This window comes from Cervus canadensis, chromosome 26, assembly GCF_019320065.1.
Source record: "Cervus canadensis isolate Bull #8, Minnesota chromosome 26, ASM1932006v1, whole genome shotgun sequence".
NCBI lineage: Eukaryota > Metazoa > Chordata > Mammalia > Artiodactyla > Cervidae > Cervus > Cervus canadensis.
This window is the reverse complement of record NC_057411.1, coordinates 418719-444215: the sequence shown is the minus strand read 5'-3', so window position 1 is coordinate 444215 and position 25497 is coordinate 418719. Positions and strand designations below refer to the sequence as shown.

Genomic DNA, 25497 nt, shown 5'->3' with positions numbered 1-25497 from the left:
ATCCACTTTTCGTCGCACGTCACAGTCCAATCAAGAAATGGTTCATTGTTGTTATGCAGAATAAGAGAAGACAACACTTCAAAAGGATGAATTTTTTGATTTGTGGTCAGCTCATGAGGCACCCACTTATCATGCTTTTTTACCTTTCAATTTACTTTGAAGGTCAACGTTGAGTTCTTTGGCAACTTCTCATGTAGCTGTAAAGAGGATCAGCTTCAGTGACCCTCTCAATTGGTCACTGTCAACTTCCCGATGGCTGGCCACTCCGCCCCTCATCTTCAAGGCTCTCATCCCCTTTGCAAAATTTCTCTAACCACCACTGCTCTGTATGTTTGTTAGCAGTTCCTAGGCCAAACGCATTGCTGATGTTACAAGTTGTCCCTGCTGCCTTACAACCCCTTTTGAACTCGAATAAGAGAACTGCTTGAATTTGCTTTTTGTCAATCATCATTTCCATAGTCTAAAATAAATATAAAATACACAGCAAGTAATAAGTCATTAGCCAAAAAAAAAAATAAAGCGAGAAATGTGCATTAAAATGATGTACAACATAACCACATTTATTAAGAATCTATTCCAACACTAAACAGCAAGTTCAACAATGCAAAACTGCAATTACTTTTGCACCAACCTAATAACTTCTTTCTAAGGAAATGCTTTCATCTGATCAACTTCCAATGAAGAACTGAAAAATCCCAACACTGTTACTAATATTTCTAATACAGATGTATTTGAATTTTTCACCGTAAGAGTCAGCTCTAACATAAATGGCACATAAAAAGAGCAAGAACACCACAAAACATAGTTAATATTTACATTATCAAAAAGAGTATAGTGCACATAATAGGAAATGTACAAGGTCAGTCTCAAATAGTACCTGAATAAAATTTTTTAATATTTTTTTAAAATATTAAACAAATATGGCAGATCAAACTCTTTAGTACAACAGTCATGGGTATGTACAGAGCAAAGAGTAGGATCAAGAAGTGATGAAACTGGCAAGTACACAGGTCAAAAGTCTGAGGTGATTAATACATTGTAAGGGAGCCATAATAATTAATCATAACAATAGCAGTAATAAGAGTAACTGGTTGGGTGAAATCTAAAGATCAGTAAGCTATACAATAACAGTCATAGAACCACGCAGAATGTTCTTTCCCCAATTATAGCAATCTATCCCTTTCTTATACCCTTCATGGCTCTAAACACTCCCTTGGCACATTCATATGCAGTCTAATACTATTATTAAAGTGCAATATCAAAGCTCATTAAAACTCCTATTTAACTGTAGGTTTTACAACCCAAGCAAGCATTGTTAAGAGAATCAAACTTGTGACCCTATTTAATCAAGCCACATTAAAAAAATTTTACATACATGCTAAAGAAAACTGGATGTATCCTGGCTTATCTGTATCCCTGGGGCCCAGTACAGCACTACCTGGTGCTAAGTAGCTCCTTGATGATATCTTCTCTAGTCAGTTGGAGGTCTCATAAATAAAAGAACTTGAGCTACTGATGAATAAACTATTTTCTGAGGCAGGGCAATAAGTTAAAAACTATTTCTTAATTACTTCAATTCATCTCTCCTTACCTGAATTTCCAGGAAGTATTAACTGTTTGACAATAGGAGGCCGCACTGGGGTTGAGGACGGAGAATTGAAACCACTACTATACGGGCTACTGGCGTTTGGGCTGTAAGGACTGGTGTAACTGATGGAGCTGAAAGGATTGTTATACAAATTCTGCCTCTTGAGAGCTGCATTAACGACAAGGGAAGAAATCAAATTGAACAAAAGGCTAGTAACATTTCAAAAAATTTCCTGTTAGGCAATTCAGTAATTCATTATCTCAATTTAAATACAGAAACATTTCTACAGTGGGGGGAGGGGGTATATCACATTAATAATCCCAACAAAATATCTCCACTATCTTAAATTTTGTTATGCAAATAAAACAGGAGCCACATCAAACAAAAATATTGTAAGATGTTACAGAAAAATGCATACAAACTCTTTGGCTAACCCAATAACACCAGAGGAAGAACATCTCCTCAGCAAATTATTAACTACTAAATTACTTCTGTCTTGTGGGGAAGTTTATTCCCACTGTATCAACCTTGAATGGCCTTTAAAGTAAAATGAATGTAAAAGCAATTTGTGTTTTCTCATTTTTTGAATACATATTGCTAATAACAACAAAAAACTATGAAATAATGAGTTTTAAACATAGCCTTTCCTAAGTTTGGATTTTAGAAGAAATAAAACAATACTGACTATTTAGTGAAAGTGAAGTCACTCATTTGTGCCCGACTCTGTGACCCCATGGACTGTAGCCTACCGGGCTCCTCCGCCCATGGGATTTTCCAGGCAAGAATATTGGAGTGGGTTCCCATTTCCTTCTCAGGAGATCTTCCCGACCCAAAGACTGAACCTGGGACTCCCACATTGTGGACAGACACTTTACCATCTGAGCCACCAGGGAAGTCCATTGACTATTTAGGCCATACTAAAGTCAAACATGCAAGAATTCTTTTTTGAAAAGAAAAAAAGTTCCCCCCACTCACATTTTCTGGGCCAAGGAGAGTACTTCTGCTAGAAAAAGGTAAAACATCTGTGCTATGTGTACAAAATTATAAAAGCAGTATGAAAGATCTCAAGTGCCATTATATGTAAGAAAAATTAATACTTAAAATATTTTGGGGAGCACTTTCCTCGTGGTCCAGTGGTTAAGAAGTCGCCTCACAATGCAGGGTACACAGGTTTGATCCCTGGTCTGGGAAAATTCCATGCTGCAGAGCAACTAAGCCCACACACCGCAACTACCGAGCCCGCACACCACAGCGGGAGAACCTGAGTGCCGCACCGGAAGATCCCACATGATTCAGGGAAGGGCCGTGTGCTGCAACTGAGACCCAACGCAGCCAGCCGAATAAACACATATGTAAAAGTATTTTTTTCTTTCCTCCACTCTATTCTAAAATCCACCATTTATTCATGTTTATGACCATTACCAAAGTACTACGTAGAATACATACACAGATGTGCCACGGTAGTTTTTCTCAACAGGCCTATCACCAAGTAGTGCAGGGAGAAGAAACAATGATTTCAAGGCAAAATGAAATGAGTACTATCAAAAAAGTGCAAAGAGGCTAACGGAAATGACGAGACAGGAGCAACTCATTACAGCCGACAGAAAGCAGGTAAGGCTTTTTGCAGAGGAGGCAGTGGAGCAGCCATAAGCAGGTGAGCAGTCCTGTGACAGGACACCAGGACTGAGCAAAGCACATGGTTTCATCTGCGTTTGTAACAGAGGAAAGCTGCGCTCTGAAAATGCATACTGTGTCCAGGGAATAACAGTGAGTAATCTAGAAAGGTGAAGTACACGATGAGGGACAGAACAAGAAAAACCAGCTGGGGCCAAGTCACAGGAGGCCGGGAACGCCATGCTTAGGAGTTTGAAATGTGTTCAGTAGCAATGATAACACCATCAGGGACTTCTGAGCAAGAGTACTGTGATCTAATCAGCACAGGAAAAACAAATGGTGGAAATCTTATGTTAAATAGATTAGACTGAACTAGTTAATAAAGGTGACCAAAAAAAGGAAGAAAGGGATAAATATTAAAAACTAGAAAGGATTACTAAAGGAAAAAAAAAATAAGATGGTTCTGAACTTTCTGGTTTGCTTATAGGCAGAGCACTGGTTTTGAGAGGAGGCAAGCATGTTTTCTGTTAAGTTGGATAGTACAGTAAGCTGGTGAATAGAATAGTTTTATGCACATTCACCATGAGACAAGACACCATTAAACATACTGAGTATGCAGTACATAGCCTGATTTCAATATATCAACCTGAGGAGAAACAGAGGTGTTCGTTCCTTCCTCTTTACTCTGATTTCCTTTGCAGCATATTCTCTATTTGGTTATTTATTTAATTACCAGCACTGCAAGTTCTCAACTCAAATTTTAACTTCCTTTTTCTTGAGAAATTTCAATCATAATCACAACATTAGTTAGTATCTATATTACCCAAGTCCCCATTATTTATCTAAGCCTAAGTTTTCACGAGCTTCAGTCTCATATACACTGCCCACTTAATGTCTCTCCTGAAGGTATGGCAAATGTACCCCAAAACAAACTCATTCTTCTCTCCTTTTCATTCTCAAAACTAATTCATGTCCAAATCCAAACTCATTCTTTTTGAGCTAAAACAAATTTTATGTCTGCAGTCCTTATCTCAGAACGATAACAACATTCAACCTATCACACTAGCTGGAAACACAGAAATCAATGCCGATGCTTTCTTCTCCCCCATTTCCTTGTATTTGGCTTATTCCTTTATCCTTTCACACCTTTTAGTCTCGACTATGACCCTTTACCCCAATGCACACTGCTCAGCTATCATCATCAACCCTCCTCAAAACCATCCTATGTTCACTTTTGGCCTTCTCCACTCTAATATAGTCTGGGATGACAAAACATTCTAGAGATAAGAGGCGATGGCAATGTGAATGTACTTAATGCCACTGAATTGTACATTTAAAAATAGTTAAAGTGGGGTATTTTATGTTAAATAAGTCTTACCACCAAAAAAAAAAAAAAAGATGGGCAGAGAACAGAGAAGGGAGAACCTTAAAGACTGAAAAGAAAACTGTACTTTACCTTGCTTAAGACAAGGTAAAGAAGATAATGCATTATCATTTAAAAAAATAAATAAATAAGAAAAGAATGTCTCAGGAACACATGGTAGTTCACTGAAGAGCAGCTGAGTATGAAGGAGCAGAAACTGTTGTGCTGGAATACAATAGCTAAGTTTCTAGGAGATGTGCCTTATCAAAAAATACACTTAAAAAACTATCTTCCCTCCAGCCTGGGAAAAGAGAGGTTTAGGACTATAAGCTTCAAACCTGAAACAGCCAAATTACTTTTCCTTTAAATATACACAGTTATGGCTACTGCTCTGTGCACACAGCTATAAGATCTAAGCACTTAAGCAGATCCAGTACTTGATTACACCTAGTTTCAGTTCAAGAGTTACAGCTTCTCTTACAGGCTCCTACTATCTTTAATAACTTTGTCATAATAAAGCAAAAAGCTACTCACTCCAATTGCTACTTCTGAAGTGTAACCGGTTTGGTTTTCTCCACTATGTCTATCCCATACATTATTTTCTTATAATAACCATTGCTTGTTACAAACTACACTTTACTATATGCCAGTTTAACTGTGTACGTTCCCCATGCCTCCCCTGACCACTTGCAGCTTACACCCTGAAAAAAAGAGCATGTACTTCAACAATAAAGTCAAAAAAAGTAATCTTAAGGACATAGCTGCCAAGTCAACACAAAGCAAAAAACAAAAACCTATTCCAAATTAGTAATCATGCATCAATCTTTTACTATATGAGTTTTCCTGGAAACTGTTACTTTTTTTGGTCTTCTGTTTTTGTTTTTTTGGCCATGCCATGTGCATTGCGGGATCTTAGTTTCCTGGACAGGAACTGAACCCAGGCACCAGCAGTGAAAGCACTGAGTATTGATCACTGGACATCCAGGGGATTCCTGGAAACTGATATTCTTAACAGACTGACAGTAATTCCAAGAAAGAGTCAATAATATTTTCCTTTATTTCCAACACACCAGTATGCTACATTAAATGCCATAAATAGTGACACATATATTTTATTAGCTTTGTGAATGCTATTAAACAACAAGGCATAAAAGCAATTTAAACCTAAAATGCCAAATAAAAGACAAAGCAAACAAAAAGACGACAGGCAGGAATACATTTACTAATCACTACCATGAGCCAGAAAAACATGCAAGGCTCTTTCATAAACATTATCACTTAATCCTTAAATAACACTTATAAGGTTTCATCATTCTTATAAGAAAACTGAGCTCAACGGAGTTAAGTAATTCACAGGGTCACAAGCAACTAAGTGACAAGAGTGAAAAGGAGGTCTCTAAGGTTCTCCATCTGTACCTTTCTATCACATCAGAATTTCCCTGAGGCTGGTGAGATGACTTCAGATGATACCAGACAAAACATTTTTTAAAATAATCATTTGTTTTAGCTTACATTAGAAAAAAAACTTGTCATAAAACCCATTATTTCACAGATATTTTTATCATGAAGCTAAATAAATAGTCAAGAGATTAAAAACAAAAACAAGAATTTATTAAGTAAATAACAGAACAGGGTTACGTGCATATGGCAAAACCTCACAACAGCATGCACAATGTGATCTGAAAAACACCACCAAGCAAGGAACTGCCTTCCTAAAAATACACCATTCAACATTTATCTGTGTTTTGATTAAAGAAAGCAAAGGGGTGAATTTACAAGTAAAATTACAGACATACCTGACATAGTTTGATCAAGTTTGTGGATAAGAGACTTTTTAGCACATTCAACATCAGGACTTGGGTAATCCAAAACTTGCCTGCACCAAACTAAAGGACTAACCGATTTCTGCATTGGTGTAAGTTTTTTCTTTGGTGATGAATATAGCCTAGGAGAAAACAAAAAACAAAAAAGACTAATGTTAGTTACTAAACATAAGGTTATAAAATAAGGGATCTTTTGAACACATTTAAGTTGGGGGATGAGAAGTAAAAAATGATGGAGTATTATTAAATCACCCACATCTACTTTCTGCACAGGAAGAAAACATTATAACCATCAATATAAACCCAAATCTCAACTATTAAGTGAACTCAAAGGAGGCCAACTGTCCAGTCCTAAAGTGTGTCTTATTTTTCTTTTACTTTCATTCAAAAACTATGAGGAAACATGTTTTTACAATAGTTTATTCTGTTTTCAGTAGTTCTTAACTCCCTAACATAACCATATCATTAGGTCTTGTCTAGAAGGCAGATAAATATATTGCTTTCCAATTCCCATTTCCCTTCCCACCACAAACCATATGAAAATTTATCACTGGCAATTCATTCCTTTTACTTAAGCAGTAGCCCCTCTGTAGCCCTCTTTTCAAATGATGGTATGTTAGAAAAAAGCAATAATTTAAAAAATCCTTAATAACAACATGATCCAATTTACTAAATTACTTCAGTTTCAGTAAAGAAGAAAGAAGACATATTTTATAAGTTCCTGGAGAAGGTATATAAAAACAAAAAGGTGACAAGACAGGAGACAGATGTACTTTAATTTTCTAAGTAAGTAAGTGTTAGTTGCTCAGTCGTGCCCAACTCTTTGGGACCCCATGGACTGCAGCCCACCAGGCTCCTCTGTCCATGAGATTTTCCAGGCAAGGATACTGGAGTGGGTTGCCATTTCCATCTCCAGGGGATCTTCCTGACCCAGGGATTGAACCCGGCTCTCCTGCACTGCAGGCAGATTCTTTACCAACTGAGCTAAAAGGGAAGCCTACTTGATTTGTTTTTCCTCAAATGAATTCAGATCGTATCCACTGATGTTCATTTCAAATGTGACTCTACAGGAAAAATGTGAAGTTAATTGGACTCTAACCAGAGTGATTTCCAAATTAAGACACTGTAGGTGAAATCTATGATGTAAACAAAATTATTATACTTCCGATGGATGGGATGTAAAATCAGCTCCTTTCTTGGGTCCTACTGACACATGGAGGGTGGGGAAAGGGAGACAAAGGGCCCCATTTCCCACTGCTTCCTTATCTTGTTGATGGTGGATAGAGGTGGAAGTTCTGCTCCCTCACTGGGCCTCTATGATTTAATTTTAACAGAAACAGGGTAATGAAGTAATACTTTTCAAGTTTTATTGACAAGTGAAAACTTGATAATCTCAACCTACTGTAAATTATATTAGCCATCAATAAATTGGCTGTGCCCATCAGAATGCAGTCCCTCTTGATTAAACTATGTGTTATTATGTAAGAAATTCAAAAGCATCAGAGTGAAAAAAATGTTTTCAGTAGGCAGTTATTTTAAAGAAGTCTATGTGTTTATAAGAGATGAGCAAAGGAGATAATACATGTAATTACTGCAAGTACTTTTGTTTGAGTTTTCTTTAAAATTTAGAGTTAGGGAAACACCTGCTTTTGCTAAAGAGGCATTCAGTTACATGCTACATACAATACAGCTTGTGTGTCCTCTGGCAGCTTCAAAAGTACTGTGAAATGTCAACCAAAGATTCCCTGACTGAAAAATAATTTGGTGCCAATATCATATGGGCCAAAGTGTTTTATTTTTAGGGATCATTTTAGTGATGGGACACTGAAATAAGAGAACAGTGGTAGAAGATAGTTGGCACACACAAGGGTTACTGAATCAGTTTTCCCCTTTTCATCACTTGAGGAATAGACAGTTTGCTACGTTACCTTTTATCTGTTAACAGAAGGCAAGAGCATTCTCTATTGCCAATAAGGGGATTAAATATAGGATCTGTAGAGAGAAAAGTAGTTTATACATGTAGGATCAGCAGGACTTGGTGACAATTGACGATGAGGGTAGGAAATAAAAAAGATGGAGGAATCCAAAATTGTTCTACAGTTTTTAGCTTTTTGTGACTGAAAGTATTACAGTGCCACTAACATGATGTTGTAATAGATTCTAAATTATTGATGCTTTATTCATTTAGTTTATAGTAGTTTCTGTATTTTTAAGATGCTAAAAGTACCTTACAACTTTAAAAAAAAAGAACAACTTTTTCAAGATGTAATTTACATACCATAAAATCAACCTGTGTAATCTCTGTACCATAAAATCCACTATAGAATTTGATAAATTTAGTATTTAGTTACTCCAACCACCATCACCATGTAATTTTAGAATTAATTTATATCACCCTAAAAAGAAACCCCTTTTCTGTTTCTACCTCAAGCCCCAGGCATTAACTAATGTGCTGCAGCTCCATGCCCTTCTCTAGACGTTTCATATAAATTAAATCATTCACTGTGTGTTTTGTGTGTATGGCTTCCTTCATGTCAATCACCAAAGTCTGAAAGAGTGAGCACTGCTACCAACACTAAGAGAATTGTAAGGAATATCACGAACAACTTTATGCCAACAAAAGAGGTATGACAGATAAATTTCTAGAAAGATACAAGTTATCAACTGGGACTCAAGAAAAAATTGAGACTCTGAAGAGATTATAAAAAGAAATTGAATTAATAATAAGGAATCTCCCTGCAAAGAAAAGTCTAGTCCCAGATACCTTCACTTATTAAATATTTTATCAATACTAAGGAAAAATGATGCCAACCCTATACAAAATCTTTCAGAAAACAGATCTAACAGTGAAAGACTGAATGCTTCTCTGAAGACTGGATGTACAGTATGAAGAAGGATGTACAGTATTATTATCTCTATCCAGTGTGGTACTGGAGTATCTAGCCAGTGCAATATGGCAAGAAAAAGAAATTCAAGGCATCCATACGGGAAAGAAAAAGTAAAATTGTCTTTATTCACAGACAATATGATATTGTACATAAAAAATCCTTTGTAGAATCTACTGAAAGCAAACAAAATCAACTAGATTTAGCAAGGTCTTGGGATATAAAATCAACAGCTCTCCCTATGCAAAAAATTGTACTTCTATGTATGGATGAAGAATTCAAACATGAAATAAACAATTCCATTCACAACAGCATCAAAAAGAATACTTAGGAATAAATTTAACAAATGAACTCCAAGAGTTGTACACTGAAAACAATAAAACATTGTTGAGAGAAATTAAAGAAGCCTTAAAATAAATGGGAGAGATGTACCATGTTCACAGATCTGAAGACTCAACATTAACATGTCAGTTCTTCCAAATTGATCAATAGAATTAGGCACTTCCCTAGTGGCTCAGACGGTAAAGCATCTGCCTGCAATGCAGGAGACCCAGGTTCGATTCCTGGGTCAGGAAGATTCCCTGGAGAAGGAAATGGCAACCCACTCCAGTACTCTTGCCTGAAAAATTCCATGGATGGAGAAGCCTGGTGGGCTACAGTCCATGGGGTCACAAAGAGTCGGACATGACTGAGCGACTTCACTTCACTTCAAGAGAATTAACACAATCCCTAAAATATATCATCAGACGTTTTTATAGAAATGGACAGCCTGATTCTAAAACTTACATGAAAATGTAAAGATACAGAATGGCCAAAAGGATTCTGAAAAAGAAAAGTCCTTTTTTTTTAAATTTCAAAATCTCTGATCTTGCTCCCTTCCAATTCATTCCATATACTGCAGGTGAACTGATTTCTAAAATATGAGTCTGACTATTAATATTACTCTACTAAAAATTCTATGCCAGTTTTTTTTAATATATATTTATAGGCTGCACTGGGTCTTTTCTGCTGTGCATGTGCATTCTCTAGTTGCAATGCGTGGGAGTTTCTCCCTGTTGTGGTGCAAGGGCTTCTCTTTGTGGTGGTTTCTCTTACTTTGGAGCACGGGTCCTAGGAGCATGGACTTCAGTAGTTGTGGCTCATGGGCTGAGTTGCTCTGCGGCATGTGGGATCCTCCAGGACCAGGTATCAAACCCATGTCCCCTGCACTGGCAGGCAGATTCCTAACCACTGGATCACCAGAGAAGTCACTCTGCCAGTTTCCTCTTGCCTTACAGTCTTTTCTAAAACACAGCTCCCATGACCCCTGAGACACAGCAACGATCTAACTGCTGTAGCACTTTTTTTTTTTTAAGCTACATTTCTCACCCTCTTCCATCACTCCAATCTAAATAACAGCCATATGGTACTAATCTCTAGTCTTGAAAGCCCAATACTTTTGCTTCTAGGTCATCTGTATATGCTGTACCCCTTGCTCAATTCCATTTTGGGCTTACCTTACCTTCCCCTTGTCCAACTTCAGCCAGCCCATTATTACTTTCTACTGAATCTCAGGTAAATGTCACTTCTTCAAGGGAACCTTCCTTAAGTATCTTTCATAAGACTATATTAGGTGTCCCTCTATATACTACATAGTGAAGAAAGGTGTTTTAACAAAGCATCTTTGCATCTACTTAGACATGGCCCACCAAAAAGAAAATTCCACCTCAGACCTTTGAATTACAAGAAACTTACTTTATTCATTTTTGTCCTGTCTGAAGTTTCTGAGTTGGTATTTATAAGTTGAAGAGAGACCTGTAAAAAACTGTTAGCAGCAATAAAAACACTAAACATGGATAAACCTCAGAAATACTAAACTAAGTTAAAGAAGTCAGCCACAAAAGACCACATACTGTATGATACCATTCATATGGAATGTCTAGAATAGGCAAATCTATGAGATGGAAAGTAGATTAGAGGTTGCCTAGGGATGGGAGAGAGGGTGGGGAAAGAGAAGTGGGTAGTGACTGCTAATAGAAGAATTCTTTAGGGGATACTGAAAATATTCTAAACCAAGATTATGGCCATGGTTGTACTATTCTGTAACCATGCTGGAAATAACTCAATACTACAAACAGGTGAATTTTATGTAACTTCTATCTTAGTAAAGGTATTAAAAAATCTGTTTGAAATAATTGGCCTTTCAAGATATTGCATTTTCCCTTAGAATAATCAATACAAAGAAATTAAATACCATTAAATGTAATTTATGTATATTGCTAAAAGAGAACTAATAAAGATGTAAGAGTATGAATACTAACAATATGAATTAAGAAACTGATCATTACAAATCAATATTTTGACCCATACATCACACATGCCTGTATAATATGCCTTGTGATTTTAAAAAAATATCTAAGAATATATTTTGGAAAAGTAAAAATTTTAGTAATATATTTAGAAATATATATTATGGACAGTATACAAAAAGTATCTTCATGACCCAGATAACCATGATGCTGTGATCACTCACCTCGAGCCAGACATCCTGGAATGCAAAGTCAAGTGGCTTGGAAGCATCACTACGAACAAAAAGAGTGGAGGTGATGGAACTACAGCTGAGCTATTTCAAACCTAAAAGATGATACTATGAAAGGGCTGCACTCAATATGCCAACAAATCTGGAAAACTCAGCAGTGGCCACAGGACTGGAAAAGGTCACTTTTCATTTCAATCCCAAAGAAAGGCAATGCCAAAGAATGCTCAAACTACCACACAGTTACACTCATCTCACACGCTAGCAAAGCAATGCTCAAAATTCTCCAAGCCAGGTTTCAGCAGTACGTGAACCGTGAACTTCCAGATGTTCCAGATGGATTTAGAAAAGGCAGAGGAACCTGAGATCAAATTGCCAACATCCACTGGATCATCAAAAAAAGCAAGAGTTCCAGAAAAACAGCTACTTCTGCTTTACTGACTATGGCAAAGCCTCTGACTGTGTGGATCACAATAAACTGGAAAATTCAAGATATGGGAACACCAGACCACCTGACCTGCCTCCTGAGAAATCTGTATGCAGGTCAAGAAACAACAGCTAGAACTGGATGTGAAAAAACGGACTGGTTCCAAATCGGGAAAGGAGTACATCAAGGCTGTATATTGCTACTCTGCTTATTTAACTTATATGCATCATAAGAAATGCTGGGCAGGATGAAGCACAAGCTGGAATCAAGACTGTCAGGAGAAATATGGCAGAAAGCAAAGAGAAACTAAAGCGCCTCTTGATGAAAGTGAAAGAGGAGAGTGAAAAAATTGGCTTAAAACTTAAAAAGTTGGCTTAAATTTAAAACTTAAGTTTTTTTCAAAAACTTAAAAAAAATGTTTTTTCAACATTCAGAAAACTAAGATCATGGCATTCAGCCCATCACTTCATAGCAAACAGATGGGGAAACAATGGAAACAGTGAGAGACTTTTTATTTTGGGGGGGCTCCAAAATCACTGCAGACGATAACTGCAGCCACAAAACTAAAAGACACTTGCTCCTTGGAACAAAAGCTATGACCAAACTAGACAGCATATTAAAAAGCAGAGACATTAATTTGCCAACATAGGTCCATCTAGTTAAAGCCATGGTTTTTCCAGTAGTCACGTACGTATATGAGAGCTGGACTATAAAGAAAGCTGAGCGCAGAAGAATTGATGCTTTTGAACTGTGGTGGTGGAGAAGACTCTTGAGAGTCCCTTGGACTGCAAGGAGATCCAGCCAGTCAATCCTAAAGGAAATCAGTCCGGAATATTCATTGGAAGGACTGATGCTGAAGCTTCAATACTTTGGCCCCCTGATGCAAAGAACCGACTCACTGGAAAAGACCCTGATGCTGGGAAAGATTGAAGGCGGAAGGAGAAGGGGACGACAGAGGATAAGATGGTTGGATGGCATCACCGACGTGACGGACATGAGTTTGAGTAGGCTCCAGAAATTGGTGATGGACAGGGAAGCCTGGCGAACTGCAGTCCATGGGGTTGCAAAGAGTCAGACACGACTGAGTGACTGAACTGAACTGACTGTGGACAGCGACTGCAGCCAAGAAATTAAAAGACACTTGCTCCTTGGAAGAAAAGCTATGACAAATCTAGACAGCATATGAAAAAGGAGATATCACTTAGCCAGAAAGGTCTGTATAGTCAAAGCTATGGTTTTTCCAGTAGTCATATACAGATGTCAGAGTTGGACCATGAAGAAGGCTAAGTGCCAAAGAACTGATGCCTTCCAACTGTGGTGCTGGAGAAGACTCTTGAGAGTCCCTTGGACAGCAAGGAGACCAAACCAGTCAATCCTAAAGGAAATCAACCCTGAATAGTCGCCAGAAGAACTGATGTTGAAGCTCCAACACTTTGGCCACCTGATGCTAAGAGCTGACTCACTGGAAAGACCCTGATGCTGGGAAATAGTGAAGGCAGGAGGAGAAGGGGACAACAGAGGATGAGATGGCTGGATGGCTTCGCTGACTCAATGGACATGAGTTTGAGCAAGCTCTGGGAGATGGTGAAGGACAGCGAAGCCTGGTGTGCTGCATGCAGTCCATGGAGTCTCAAACAGTCAAACATGACTTAACGACTGAACAACAACAAAGAAGTGATAATAATCTTCCCCCTACCAATTCTGTCCTCTGAGGTTATTAATATTTATAGTTTGGAGTAGGTTTCTCCTGACTTTTCTATACATACACATAGCAGACACATAATTAAAAGATGGGGGTAAGATGGGAGACTGGAGATACTTTGCTGAATTTAAGATAACCACAATAATCACTTTTCATGTTGCAGTCAGCTGAAAGTAGGCTAATAAAGTTAAGATTTAAAGTAAAAATAAAAGCTGTATTAAAATTGTTACTGAAAAACTTCTGCAGATTGGTGTGAAAACTTTTACAAGCTAAGGAAAATCAGATATGAATACCTCAAAATCATCCTTCTCTATTTACTGAGTAAGGCATACTCAAAGCAAAAGATTGGAGCCTCTGTCTTCACAACGCTCAATATATATTCCCTGCAATAGTAATGACATTTCCAGACTATTAAGTATTTGATCCTGAATAAAGTGTTAGTTGCTCAGTCATGTCCAACTCTTTTCGACCCCATGGACTGTAGCCCACCAGGCTACTCTGTCCATGGAATTTCCCAGGCAAGAAATACTGCAGCAGGCTGCCATTTCCTATTTCAGGAGGCCTTCCTGACCCAGGGATCGAACCTGCATCTCTTGTGTCTCCTGCATCGGCAGGCATATTCTTTACCACTGTGCCATGTGGGAAGCCCAAGATTTTTTGTCCTACCACATCTAAACATAATTTAATAAACTATTAGGATTGTGTTGCTGTTGTTTAGTTGCTAAGTCATGTCTGACTCTTTTGCAACCACATGGACTGTAGCCTGCTAGGCTCCTCTGTCCATGGGATTTCCCAGGCAAGAATACTGAAGTGGGTAGCCATTTCCTTCTTTAGGGGATCTTCCCAACCCAGGGACTGAATTCACATATCCTGCAGTGGCAGGTGAATTCTTTAACACCAAGCCACCACGAAAACACAGCTCTTATGAGATAGGTACTATCATAATCCCTGTTTTATAAATGAGGTCACTGAAGCACAGTGAGATAAATGACTTGCCCAAGATGACATAGCTGTTAAGTGGCAAAACCATGATTGCTTGAGAACAATTGCTCTTAACTATCATATTTTTCCAACTAATACCATTACTTTAAAAAATGCAAGATACTTGTAAAGACTTCAATATAGTAATCATCCAAATGGCTGTTCCCTACTTTCTTCTAAGCCCTATGAACCACAAAATATAAAGCTGTAATTGATCCTACTATTACAAGGAAAAAAATCACAATGCAACTGAATAAAGTATCTTCAGTTTATATGTAATTATGCAATTGAAGAAAAGTATCTTTAGTTTATATGCAATAAGAGTCTTTTTGAAATTTTAGTAAATAACAGTGGTGATTATTTGCAAGGCAAATTCATTAATAAAGTCTTAGAACAGAACAGTTTACAAGCCCCAAAATGACATTAGCTATAGGGTAGAACACAGATATAAATCGCTGGTATGTCAGCAGAACACAACATGGTGAATCAAACAACGGCAGAGCAAGCAGAACAGACTGAAGAGAGGTTTTAAAGTAGTAAATCTCAGACTTCTGGATGGTGACATGCTATGCTTCCATTTTCATTTCATGATTCTTTTGATTCCCATTTTGGTACGGTGTGGGTTTTTTAATTTTAAGAAGATAAAAACAATTTTGATATTCCTTGGGATGCCACAAAACTGAGGTGGGAAATGACTTCTTTAAAAAGACAAACATCTAGTGTTGAGGCATAATCATGGGAAAACAATAGTAACAATGAGATTAACTGGGAGTGTAGCAATCAGAAAATGAGTTGTTTCTTTTTGAGAAAAGACATCAGGAAGACTGGAAGTCTCAAACTATACCAGATGCTGCAAACTGTAGCAACAGCATGTAACGCATCTATATATTTCATGAAATGTGTGTGGTCCATATTGATTCTCTTAAGAGTATTTTGCTTGTTAACAGCTAATTTTATCGGTGAAATGCCTTAAACAAGACTTCAGCTGTTTAAGAAACCATAGTTCTTACGGCTAAAAAAGTCTTAACTTTTAGCAAACGGTATGTCCTTCAAATCCCAAATAATAATAATGTATGTGTGTGTGTCAGTTGCTCAGTCATGTCCAACTCTTTGCAACCCCATGGACTGTAGCCCACCAGGCTCCTCTGTCCATAGGATTCTCCAGGCAAGAATAATGCAGTGGGTTGCCATTCCCTTCTCCAGGGGATCTTCCCAACCCAGGGATCGAACCCAGGTCTCCTGCATTGCAGGCAGATTCTTTACTGTCTAAGCCACCAGGGAAGCCCAATAATAACTGACTTTTAATGGTTTGTCAACCAAGCTTAGGTTTTTAAAATTTTTTTTTTTAGGTTTTTAAAATTAATATATATTTTCCTTAGTGTTGAGGTTTCTGCAAAAATATCTGAGAAAAGATGTGAAAGCAGCAAGTCAGAATTCACTAAACACTGGTAACACAGATTTATCAATACAATAAACACTAAACAACTCTCTACTCAGAGAATCTATTTGCAGTATTCCTACAGGTTCTGAAATTAGACTTTTGAATTATTGTAAAATTAGAACATTTTGTCCACTTTGCAAAAACATGAATCAAATAGGAATAGAAGAAATCAAAATACATGTATTAAGGTAAACATATATTCAAATATATGGATTTAACCTCAAAAACAGGTTAGTCTACAATATTAGGTAATTAAAGTGCTAATATCTTTATGTTACACGACAGAGCAGGAAGAGCAAGCAATACATTATACTCTGCTTTTAGCACTAAAGTTAATATTAAGGCCAGTCCAGACTCTTTTTCTTTTGAAAAGATAGATATAGAAAGATAGGAGTTAGTATGTAAGGATTCCTTCTTACTAAAGTGTACTGTATACCAAGATGGTTAGAATGCATAAAATACATTTTAGGGCGATGGGGGAAAGTATTTAACAATGTCCTGGAAAGAAAACCCAATCTAGTCCTCTACTGTTCAAGCCTGCAATTGTATGTATACATACAAGTTATATATATTTAACTCTCTGTCATATACAACTCCAAGCATCTCGGGGCCAGAAATATTCCTATCATCTCTTATGGCCCATTCTTATTCCCAAAGATAACTGCCTGGCACACGGTAGTTTTTCCTAATGTTCAGAATATTGCTATTTTATGACTTAGAAATGTGTATGAAGCAAAGTTACTAAATCAGATACTTACTCCTGCAAGACAGCACTAAATATTTCTGGTTAAGTAAACACTGTAAGCATGCTTCAGTGCAATACTTGGGGTGATTTTGCCCCCAGGAAACATCTGGCAACATATGACATTTCTGCCTGGCCAGAGGTGTTGCTAGACATCATACAACACACAGGACACCCCTCACAACATAGAAGTATTTGGTCCAAAGTATCAATTCTCTCATATAAGAAAGTAAGATCAAAATGCTATTTTTAAGCAATGTAAATTAACTCTCTATAAGCAATGTAGATATAACACATCTTCACTGCTTAAAAATATCATTTTGGTATTACTTTTATAGGGCTTCCGTGGTGGTTCAGACAGTAAAGAATCCACCTGCAATGCAGGAGACCTGGATTTGATCCCTGGGTTGGGAAGATCCTCGGGAGGAGGGCATGGCAACCCACTTCATTATGCATGCCTGGAGAATCCCCATGGACAGAGTCGTCTGGCAGGTTACAGTCCATGAGGTCACAAAGAGTCAGACATGACTGAGCAACTAAGCACAGAAATGTTTTATAAGAAGAATTAAATCTGATCTTGAATCATTTAGCTTGATATGATTTTTTTTGCAATAAATTATAAGTTGTTAGGATGAAGTGGAAAGACCATCACCATGGACTCAGTACTTTGATTTGAATTCCAGTTTTGCTATGTGTTTCTGGACCCAAGAGGTGGGTAGAGATCAGACTTGGCTTTGTAGCCCACAAAAATAGCTACATCTCCTGTTGCCACCCACATACTACTGCCACACTATTCTTTTCAAAACACCATTTTGTTAAGGATATATTCCAACACTCAAAAACCTCCTCCTAGATTTCAGAGATCATGCAAAGTATGGTCTCCAAGTCAATGATTCAACTTTTTGCAGTTCAGTTCAGTCGCTCAGTCGTGTCTGACTCTTTGTGATCCCATGGACTACAGCACACCAGGCTTCCTTGTCCATCACCAACTCTGGAGCCTACTCAAACTCATGTCCACTGAGTCGGTGATGCCAACCAACCACCTCATCCTTCGTCGTCCCCTTCTCCTCCTGCCTTCAATCTTTCCCAGCATCAGGGTCTTTTCCAATGAGTCGGTTCTTTGCATCAGGTGGCCAAAGTATTGGAGTTTCAGCTTCAGCATCAGTCCTTCCAACGAACACCCACGACTGATCTCCTCTAGGATGGACTGGTTGGATCTCCTTGCAGTCCAAGGGACTCTCAAGAGTCTTCTCCAACACCACAGTTCAAAAGCATCAATTTTTCAGTGCTCAGCTTTCTTTATAGTCCATCTCGCACATCCATATGTGACTACTGGAAAAACCATAGCTTTGACTAGACAGAACTTTGTTGGTAAAGTAATGTCTCTGCTTTTTAATATGCTGTCCAGGTTGGTCACAGCTTTTCTTCCAAGGAGCAAGCATCTTTTAATTTCATAGCTGCAGTCACCATCTGCAGTGATCTAGGAGCCCCAAAAAATAAAGTCTCTCACTGTTTCCATTGTTTCCCCATCTATTTGCCATGAAGTGATGGGACCGGATGCCATGATCTTAGTTTTCTGAATGTTTAATTTTAAACCAACTTTCTTACTTGTTTCCTAACAAACTTCTATCTTCACAGGCTTTACTTCATCCTGTTCAAAAGAGGCACTCATTCTTTTCCCTGCACTTTTTGATTCAGAAAGAATGGCAAGAAACACCCTTCAATCTATCTGTACCCATTGTTGGAAGCTGGTAAAGGATCTGCCTGCAATGCAGGAGACCTGGGTTCGATTTCTGGGTTGGGAAGATCCTCTGGAAAAGGGAAAGGCTACCCACTCCAGTATTCTGGCCTGGAGAATTCCATGGACTGCATAGTTCACGGGGTCACAAAGAGTCGCACCGAACTGAGTGACTTTCACTTTCACTTTTCACTTTCTCACATTTAAGTCCATATAAATTTTTCTTTTAACAACTCTCACTGCTGGTTTTACAGAGAATCAAATTCTGTTCTCATGCTTCCAAGTTAAACTCTAAGCACTTGAAGGCTTAGTATAAAGCCAAAATCAGTCCTTTAAACAAATGTTTATGTGGTAGCTACCACTGGCCATGCATGGTGCTAAACAGGAATCCAAAGATAAATTAAGACGAAACTAAATGACTGTACCTAACACAGTACTTGTTGTTAGCTCTCTCAGTCATAGGCAAGTACTACCATTGAAACCTACAGCACCTATTCATCAAATTCCAAACCTCCAGATTCAGGTTTCTAGGATTCATCTTTTTTGGGGGAATTTTGTTTTTTCAATCCTCTCCAGATCAGCCCGAGCTAAAAATTACCAATGGTAAACAAGAGTTTCACTATGACAAGTCAATGAAAAACCCATTATCTCCCTCCTAGGGGGGAAATTAGCAGGTTCACTCAAAAGATAGTCACATCCTACAACTATTAATTTACTCTTTCTGTATATACTAGCTATTAATAAAGGCATACAATATAATCTCTATAATTATAAAATACAGTACTAATTAGGCACTAAATGCATATACTTAAAACCTCCTCACTAACTTGATGGCATCTATTAAATTCCATTCCTCAAGTTTATCAGACTCACAGGTTATTTGTGGACTTAGCCTGGCTCACCCCTTGCTTCTTATTCATACTTTTCAAACAAAACAACCCCTAACAGACACACATGGTTGGGTACTTTCTGACTCTCTCACAGATGAGCAGTTCTTGAATGGAGTAGTGGAGGGTTGTGCATGGGAGGAATCTCCTTCTAGTAAACTGTTAGAAGTGGGACATGGTTTGATTCATCCTCATGAATTCTAAACCTCTAAATTTTAACTAAACACTCTTTCTCTATTTCTAAGTATTTGCATAAACTTCATGGTATCATTATCTTGCTTATCTATTATTTTTCACATTTCAAGAAGATATAATCACTTTTTACTCTCCTCCCTATAGTTCCTTAATATTTTCAAGAAATTGCAATTTTACTCCAGAATTTGAACCTTTTCCAAGATTAAAGCAAACTGTATGTTTTGCATTTTGTGAGTCTTCCTCTTCACCTAGTTTGTTCCTAAAGATGCCCACATCCTCCATTAGATTCCCAAATGAAAGATCACAGAGGATGTGATTTTTGAGTAAACAGAACATAATAAGCAAAATAAGAACTCCTATTACTGAAAGACTTAAAACCTACATGTTTTTACAAGTTCACAGGATGTGATTTTTGAGTAAACAGAACACAATAATAATAAGCAAAGTAAGAACTTGTATTACTAAAAGACTTAAAACCTAAATGTTTTTACAAGTTCACTTTTGTTACTAAACTATCATAACAGGAGTCAACATGCAGAGTGCTTTGGCTAGCACAAGCCTTTATTACAACGAATTTGTTGCTGTTTTATTGTTTAGTTGCTAAATTGTATCTGACTCTTTTGTGACCCCCACTGGACTGCAGCCCACCAGGCTCCCCTGTCTATGGGATTTTCCAGGCAAGAATACTGGAGTGGGTTGCCATTTCCTTCACAAGGGGATCTTCCCAACCCAGGCATCAAACCCACGTCTCCTGCATTTGCAGGATTATTTAACACTGAGCCATCTGGGAAGACCATTATTAGGAATAGCACATTAGTATTAATATAAGCCAATGCATTTACATTAAGACATTATTTAATGCTATTTACTATCCAAATTATTTTTTTAAATCATGTCAAAATTAAACTAATTTACTGATATACTTATATAGATATGCTCCCAACAGAAGGCAAGAAGGCAGGGATTTGGGAGAAAAGGAGCCCTTTTGGGCTACCTGGGCATCAGCACCAGCCAGGTACCTTAGGAAGTCTGGCACAGGGATCTGCATGCAGAGCAGTCCCAAAAATGAGACTGAGGAGAGCAAGCAACATCAGAAACCAAGAAGGCTCACAGAATGTGAACTCAAAGCTTTAGAATTCTTTATCTGATATCCTTGGAAAATTAAGCTGTTTGAATCCCTCCCCCCAACAAAAACAGACTATAGATCACAGTAATATCTTTTTGATCCATCTAATGAAAATAAACGAATGGGAGTTAATTAAACTTAAAAGCTTTTGCAAAGCAAAGGAGACCATAAACAAAAAGACAACCTACAGAATAGGAGAAAATATTTGCAAATGAAGTAATAACCAACAAGGGATTAACCTCTAAAGATACAAACAACTTATGTACCTCAATAAAACAAACAAATCAACAAAAACCAAACAACCCAATCCAAAAAATGGGTGGGGAAAAAAAATGAGAAAATTAAACAGACATTTCTCCAAAGAAGACATGCAGATGGCCAAAAAGCACACAAAAAGATGCTCAATATCAGTTATTATTAGAGGTATGCAAATCAAAACTACTATGAGGTATCACCTCACACCAGTCAGAATGGTCATCATCAAAAGATCTACCAACAATAAACGTTGGAGAGGGTGTGGAGAAAAGGGAACCTTCCTACACTGTGGGTGGGAATGTAAATTGGCACAACCATTATGGAAAACAGTATGGAGGTTCCTTAAAAAACTGAATACAGAACTACCACATGATTCAGCAATCCCACTGTGGGTATACTATGGGCATATATTTGGAGAAATCATAATTTGAAGAGACACATGTGCCACAATGTTCACTGCGGCACAATTCACAATAGCCGAGATATGGAAGTGACCTAAACATCCATCATGTTGTATTACGATCCCTACTCTGTGTGACCACAGACTAGTGAAACTGACTAAAATCAGCAGGATTTATCACTAGGATTTTTTAATTATAAAAGCAACTTGTGTTCACAACAGAAAACTGAGAAATCATAAAATGTACAAAGACGCATAAAAAAGGTATATTTTTTATCCTACCAAAGAGACAATTTTGAAACTGATTTTTTATATAAGACACTGTATCTTGACAGTATTTTAATTAACTCATGGGAGAGTACAGTTTCAATATTGCCATTATGAAGACTACGGGTGAAATTCCTTACTGTAACTGGCATTGGGGTCATGCAAGTCATGCAAAAAATTTGGTCTCATTATTTTCAGCTTCACCTAGTTCCAACTTATAATTAACAATCAGATTGATTCAATTTAATATAACTGAACTCTTACTACTCACAAGATTCTGAAAGCCTGATACACAAAGATGAATATGATACTGTTCCCTCTGCTTAAAATGCTCACAATCTAGATAAGACAGACCAAAGAAGAGGTTATGATACTACACATGCTCTAAAAAGAAACATAAACAGTAGTAGGTAACATCAAAGAGGAAGTAAACCAAGTGGGAAATTTAGAATTTCAGAGAGAAAAAGAAGATACTCTATACAGAACAAACATTAAAAGGTAATAGGCCTGAACGTTCATGAAATTTCCTGACGACAGCAAAGTAAATCTAGGAAAAAGGTGAATTGGACTTAACACTGCTGAGAGCTTCAAGTATCTTCTTAACCCATTTTTATTCACTAGCTATAATAATGACTTTAGACAGTTTTCAAAACTCAAACCTACCCTCAACAGGAAAAGAATCTGCCATTACTAAGGATATTCAAAGAAATGTGTCATAGATTTATAAAAACTCCATGATGCCTAAAGATCTCTCCCACATTTAAGCTTAGCACTTTGTCTTGAAGGTATTTTACATTCCCAAAAGACTACAATATTTTAATCACAGAAACAGAATTTAAAAGAACACTTAAAAAAAAAAAAAAAAAAAAAAAGAACACTTAGAAGTAATCAAATTCAACTTTTACCTCTTTCTAACATCCCTTGACACAGGACAATTAACTTTTACTCCTAAAAGCTACTCACAACACTTTTTAAAGGCAGTTCATACTGTCTAGGAACAGCTCTGCTAGAACATTTTCCTTCTATTAATTAACTATTTGCTTACCTCTAATATATACCTTGGACACCTAATGTGAAGAGTCAACTCATTGAAAAAGACCCTGATGCTGGGAAAGACTGAAGGCAGGAGGAAAAGGGGATGACGGAGGATGAGAGAGTTGGATGGTATCACTGACTCAACAGACATGAGGTGTAAATCTCAACTATATTAGCTGTGTGACTTCAAGTTTAATTTCCTTACTTGCAAGATGATGAGTAAGATAACGTGACACCTTCTATCAATATGATCAAGATAAACTTTGAAGACACAACAATAAATGAAATAAACCAGACACTAAAAGATAAATTCTACATGATTCCACTTACATGTGGTACCTAGAGTAGTCAAATTCATAGACACAGAATATAGAATGGTGGTGGTGGTGAGGGGCTGGAGGCTGGGTGAATAGGGGAATGGGGACTTACTGTTTATACAGAATTTCAATTTCTAAAGGTAAAGTTCTAGAGAAGGATAGTGGACATGACCTCACAACAACACAAATGTGCTTCACATGCCACTGAAAAGTGATTAAAAGTGATTAAAATGGTGAAGCTTTTGTTTTGTATATTTTATCCTAATTGAAAAAAAAAATGGGGATAACAATAAATACAATTACAATTCAAAACAGATTAAATGATTTAACATGCATATAATGCCTTATACAATGTTTGGTATAAAGAACATGCTCAAACAATAATGATTGTAATGTATCCATTACAATCATTATTGTTTGAGCATATTCAATTTTTTAAGAAAGCAAGAAAATGCATTATTATGTCTCTAACTGTTCTAACATTGGGCTGCTCACACATACAGGCTCTTAAGAATTTGTTCCATTAAAGAAAAAAGAAAATATAAAGTCATGTTAGAATCACTGGGAAACCAGTGCTAAGAAGGGAATAAAATGCCCATCTGATGTATAACTTCTGATTCAGCTAATACACACACAGACCATGTTATTTTAAAATAATATCTTGGTACAGAAGAATCCAGCAGACAAAACTTTAAGATTTTAATCAGTGAGCCACTGCCAAATCATAAGTGGTGGCAAGTATACAAATTAAATTGCTTTATAAACCTGGGCTCATCATATTAAATTACAAATTCTACCAACGGTCCCCTACAAAAAGCATACGTAAAACAAAATGGTCAGGTAATAAAGTCCATTCTCAAAAGTGAAGGGCTATGAGGAAAAAAAATACAGTAAGTAAAAACCACATACCTATCTATCTCTGAGTTGGGGAAAGTATCGATAAAATTTATTGATGAGCGGTCTGAGTGAAAGTGCCTTCAAAAACTTAAGACTGATTTAAAGTAAAGCAAATTTACCAGGATATGAGGAACAATTTAGATTTCCCATCTCAAAAACTTTTAAGGGGACCTCCCTGGTGGTGCAGTGGATAAGAATCCGCTTGCCAATGCAGGGGACACAGGTTCAATCCCTGGTCCAGGAAGATTCCACCTGCCAAGGCGCAACTAAGAAATGAAAGCACAAAGACACTAAAACTAAATTTAATTAAAAATGCTAAATAATTATAAAACTAAGGATGATATTACAGGAGCTGACTATAGGCCAGTAGGCCAAAGAAAAATATGAATGATGTTACTTACCTAATACAAATTTCAGTTCCAGTACAAAGAAAAGATGTAATAGTGATGATCTAAAAACATTCAGAGCACATATCAAAGAAGGGAAACTGGTATTGTAGTTATTTTTAAAAAGAGTCCATATCTTCTACTATAATATTTAGTAATGAAATGATATGATGCTTGAGATGAAATTTACTTCAAAATAGTCTAAAAGGTGGAGGTTTTAATGGTATAGATGAAACAAGAATGGCATGAGCTGGTAAGTGTTAAAGATAAGTGATAAGTAAAGGTTCATTTCATTGTTCATTCTACTTTTGTACGTTTAAATTTTTCAAGTTCACTGCAAAGACAGGCCAGTGTAGAAATAAAATAAAATGGTGATGATGATGACAAAGCTAACACCTATATTTTTAATTTGTACCAAGAACTTGTAAATGCTTTACAGATATTTAATTCTATATGGCTGGTATAATAATTAACTCTATAAACAATGAAGAGTCTCAAGCACAGACAGTAAGTAGCTGACAAGGTCATGCAGTTGACAAGGGTGGGACTACAGTCTGACTCCGGGGCTCTAAAGGCCACTTCAGCACAAGAATCATAAGTACCAAAAGAGGTCATCAGATAAAGGAATCAAAAATGTACCTAGGACTCAGGTTGTTAAAAGATAACAAATGATCCAAAGAATTAGGGGGAATATAAAATAGCTAAAGGTGAATAACAGTAAAAATCTATGAAAAATAACCAAAAAAATACAGATAATTAGAATTAGGTAAAGGCTTCCCAGATAGCACAATGGTAAAAAAATCAGCCTGCCAAGCAGGAAACACAAGAGCTGTGGGTTCGATCCCTGGGTCAGGAAGATCTCCTAGAGGAGGAAATGGCAAACCACTCCAGTATTCTTGCCTAGAAAATTTCA

General features: G+C 37.1%; 1 protein-coding gene across 2 annotated transcripts in view; it reads right to left on the bottom strand.

Annotated features, from left to right (window-relative positions):
• Positions 1–25497, bottom strand: part of SLAIN2 (SLAIN motif family member 2) — a 70076-nt gene that overhangs the window by 37111 nt on the left and 7468 nt on the right. For both annotated transcript variants that reach the window (XM_043447679.1, XM_043447678.1), the window contains exons 2-3: positions 6362–6510; positions 1592–1756 (exon numbers count right to left, since the gene is read on the bottom strand). In XM_043447679.1, the coding sequence (XP_043303614.1) occupies positions 1592–1756; positions 6362–6510 (314 nt within the window). The remainder of the gene's footprint in view (positions 1–1591; positions 1757–6361; positions 6511–25497) is intronic.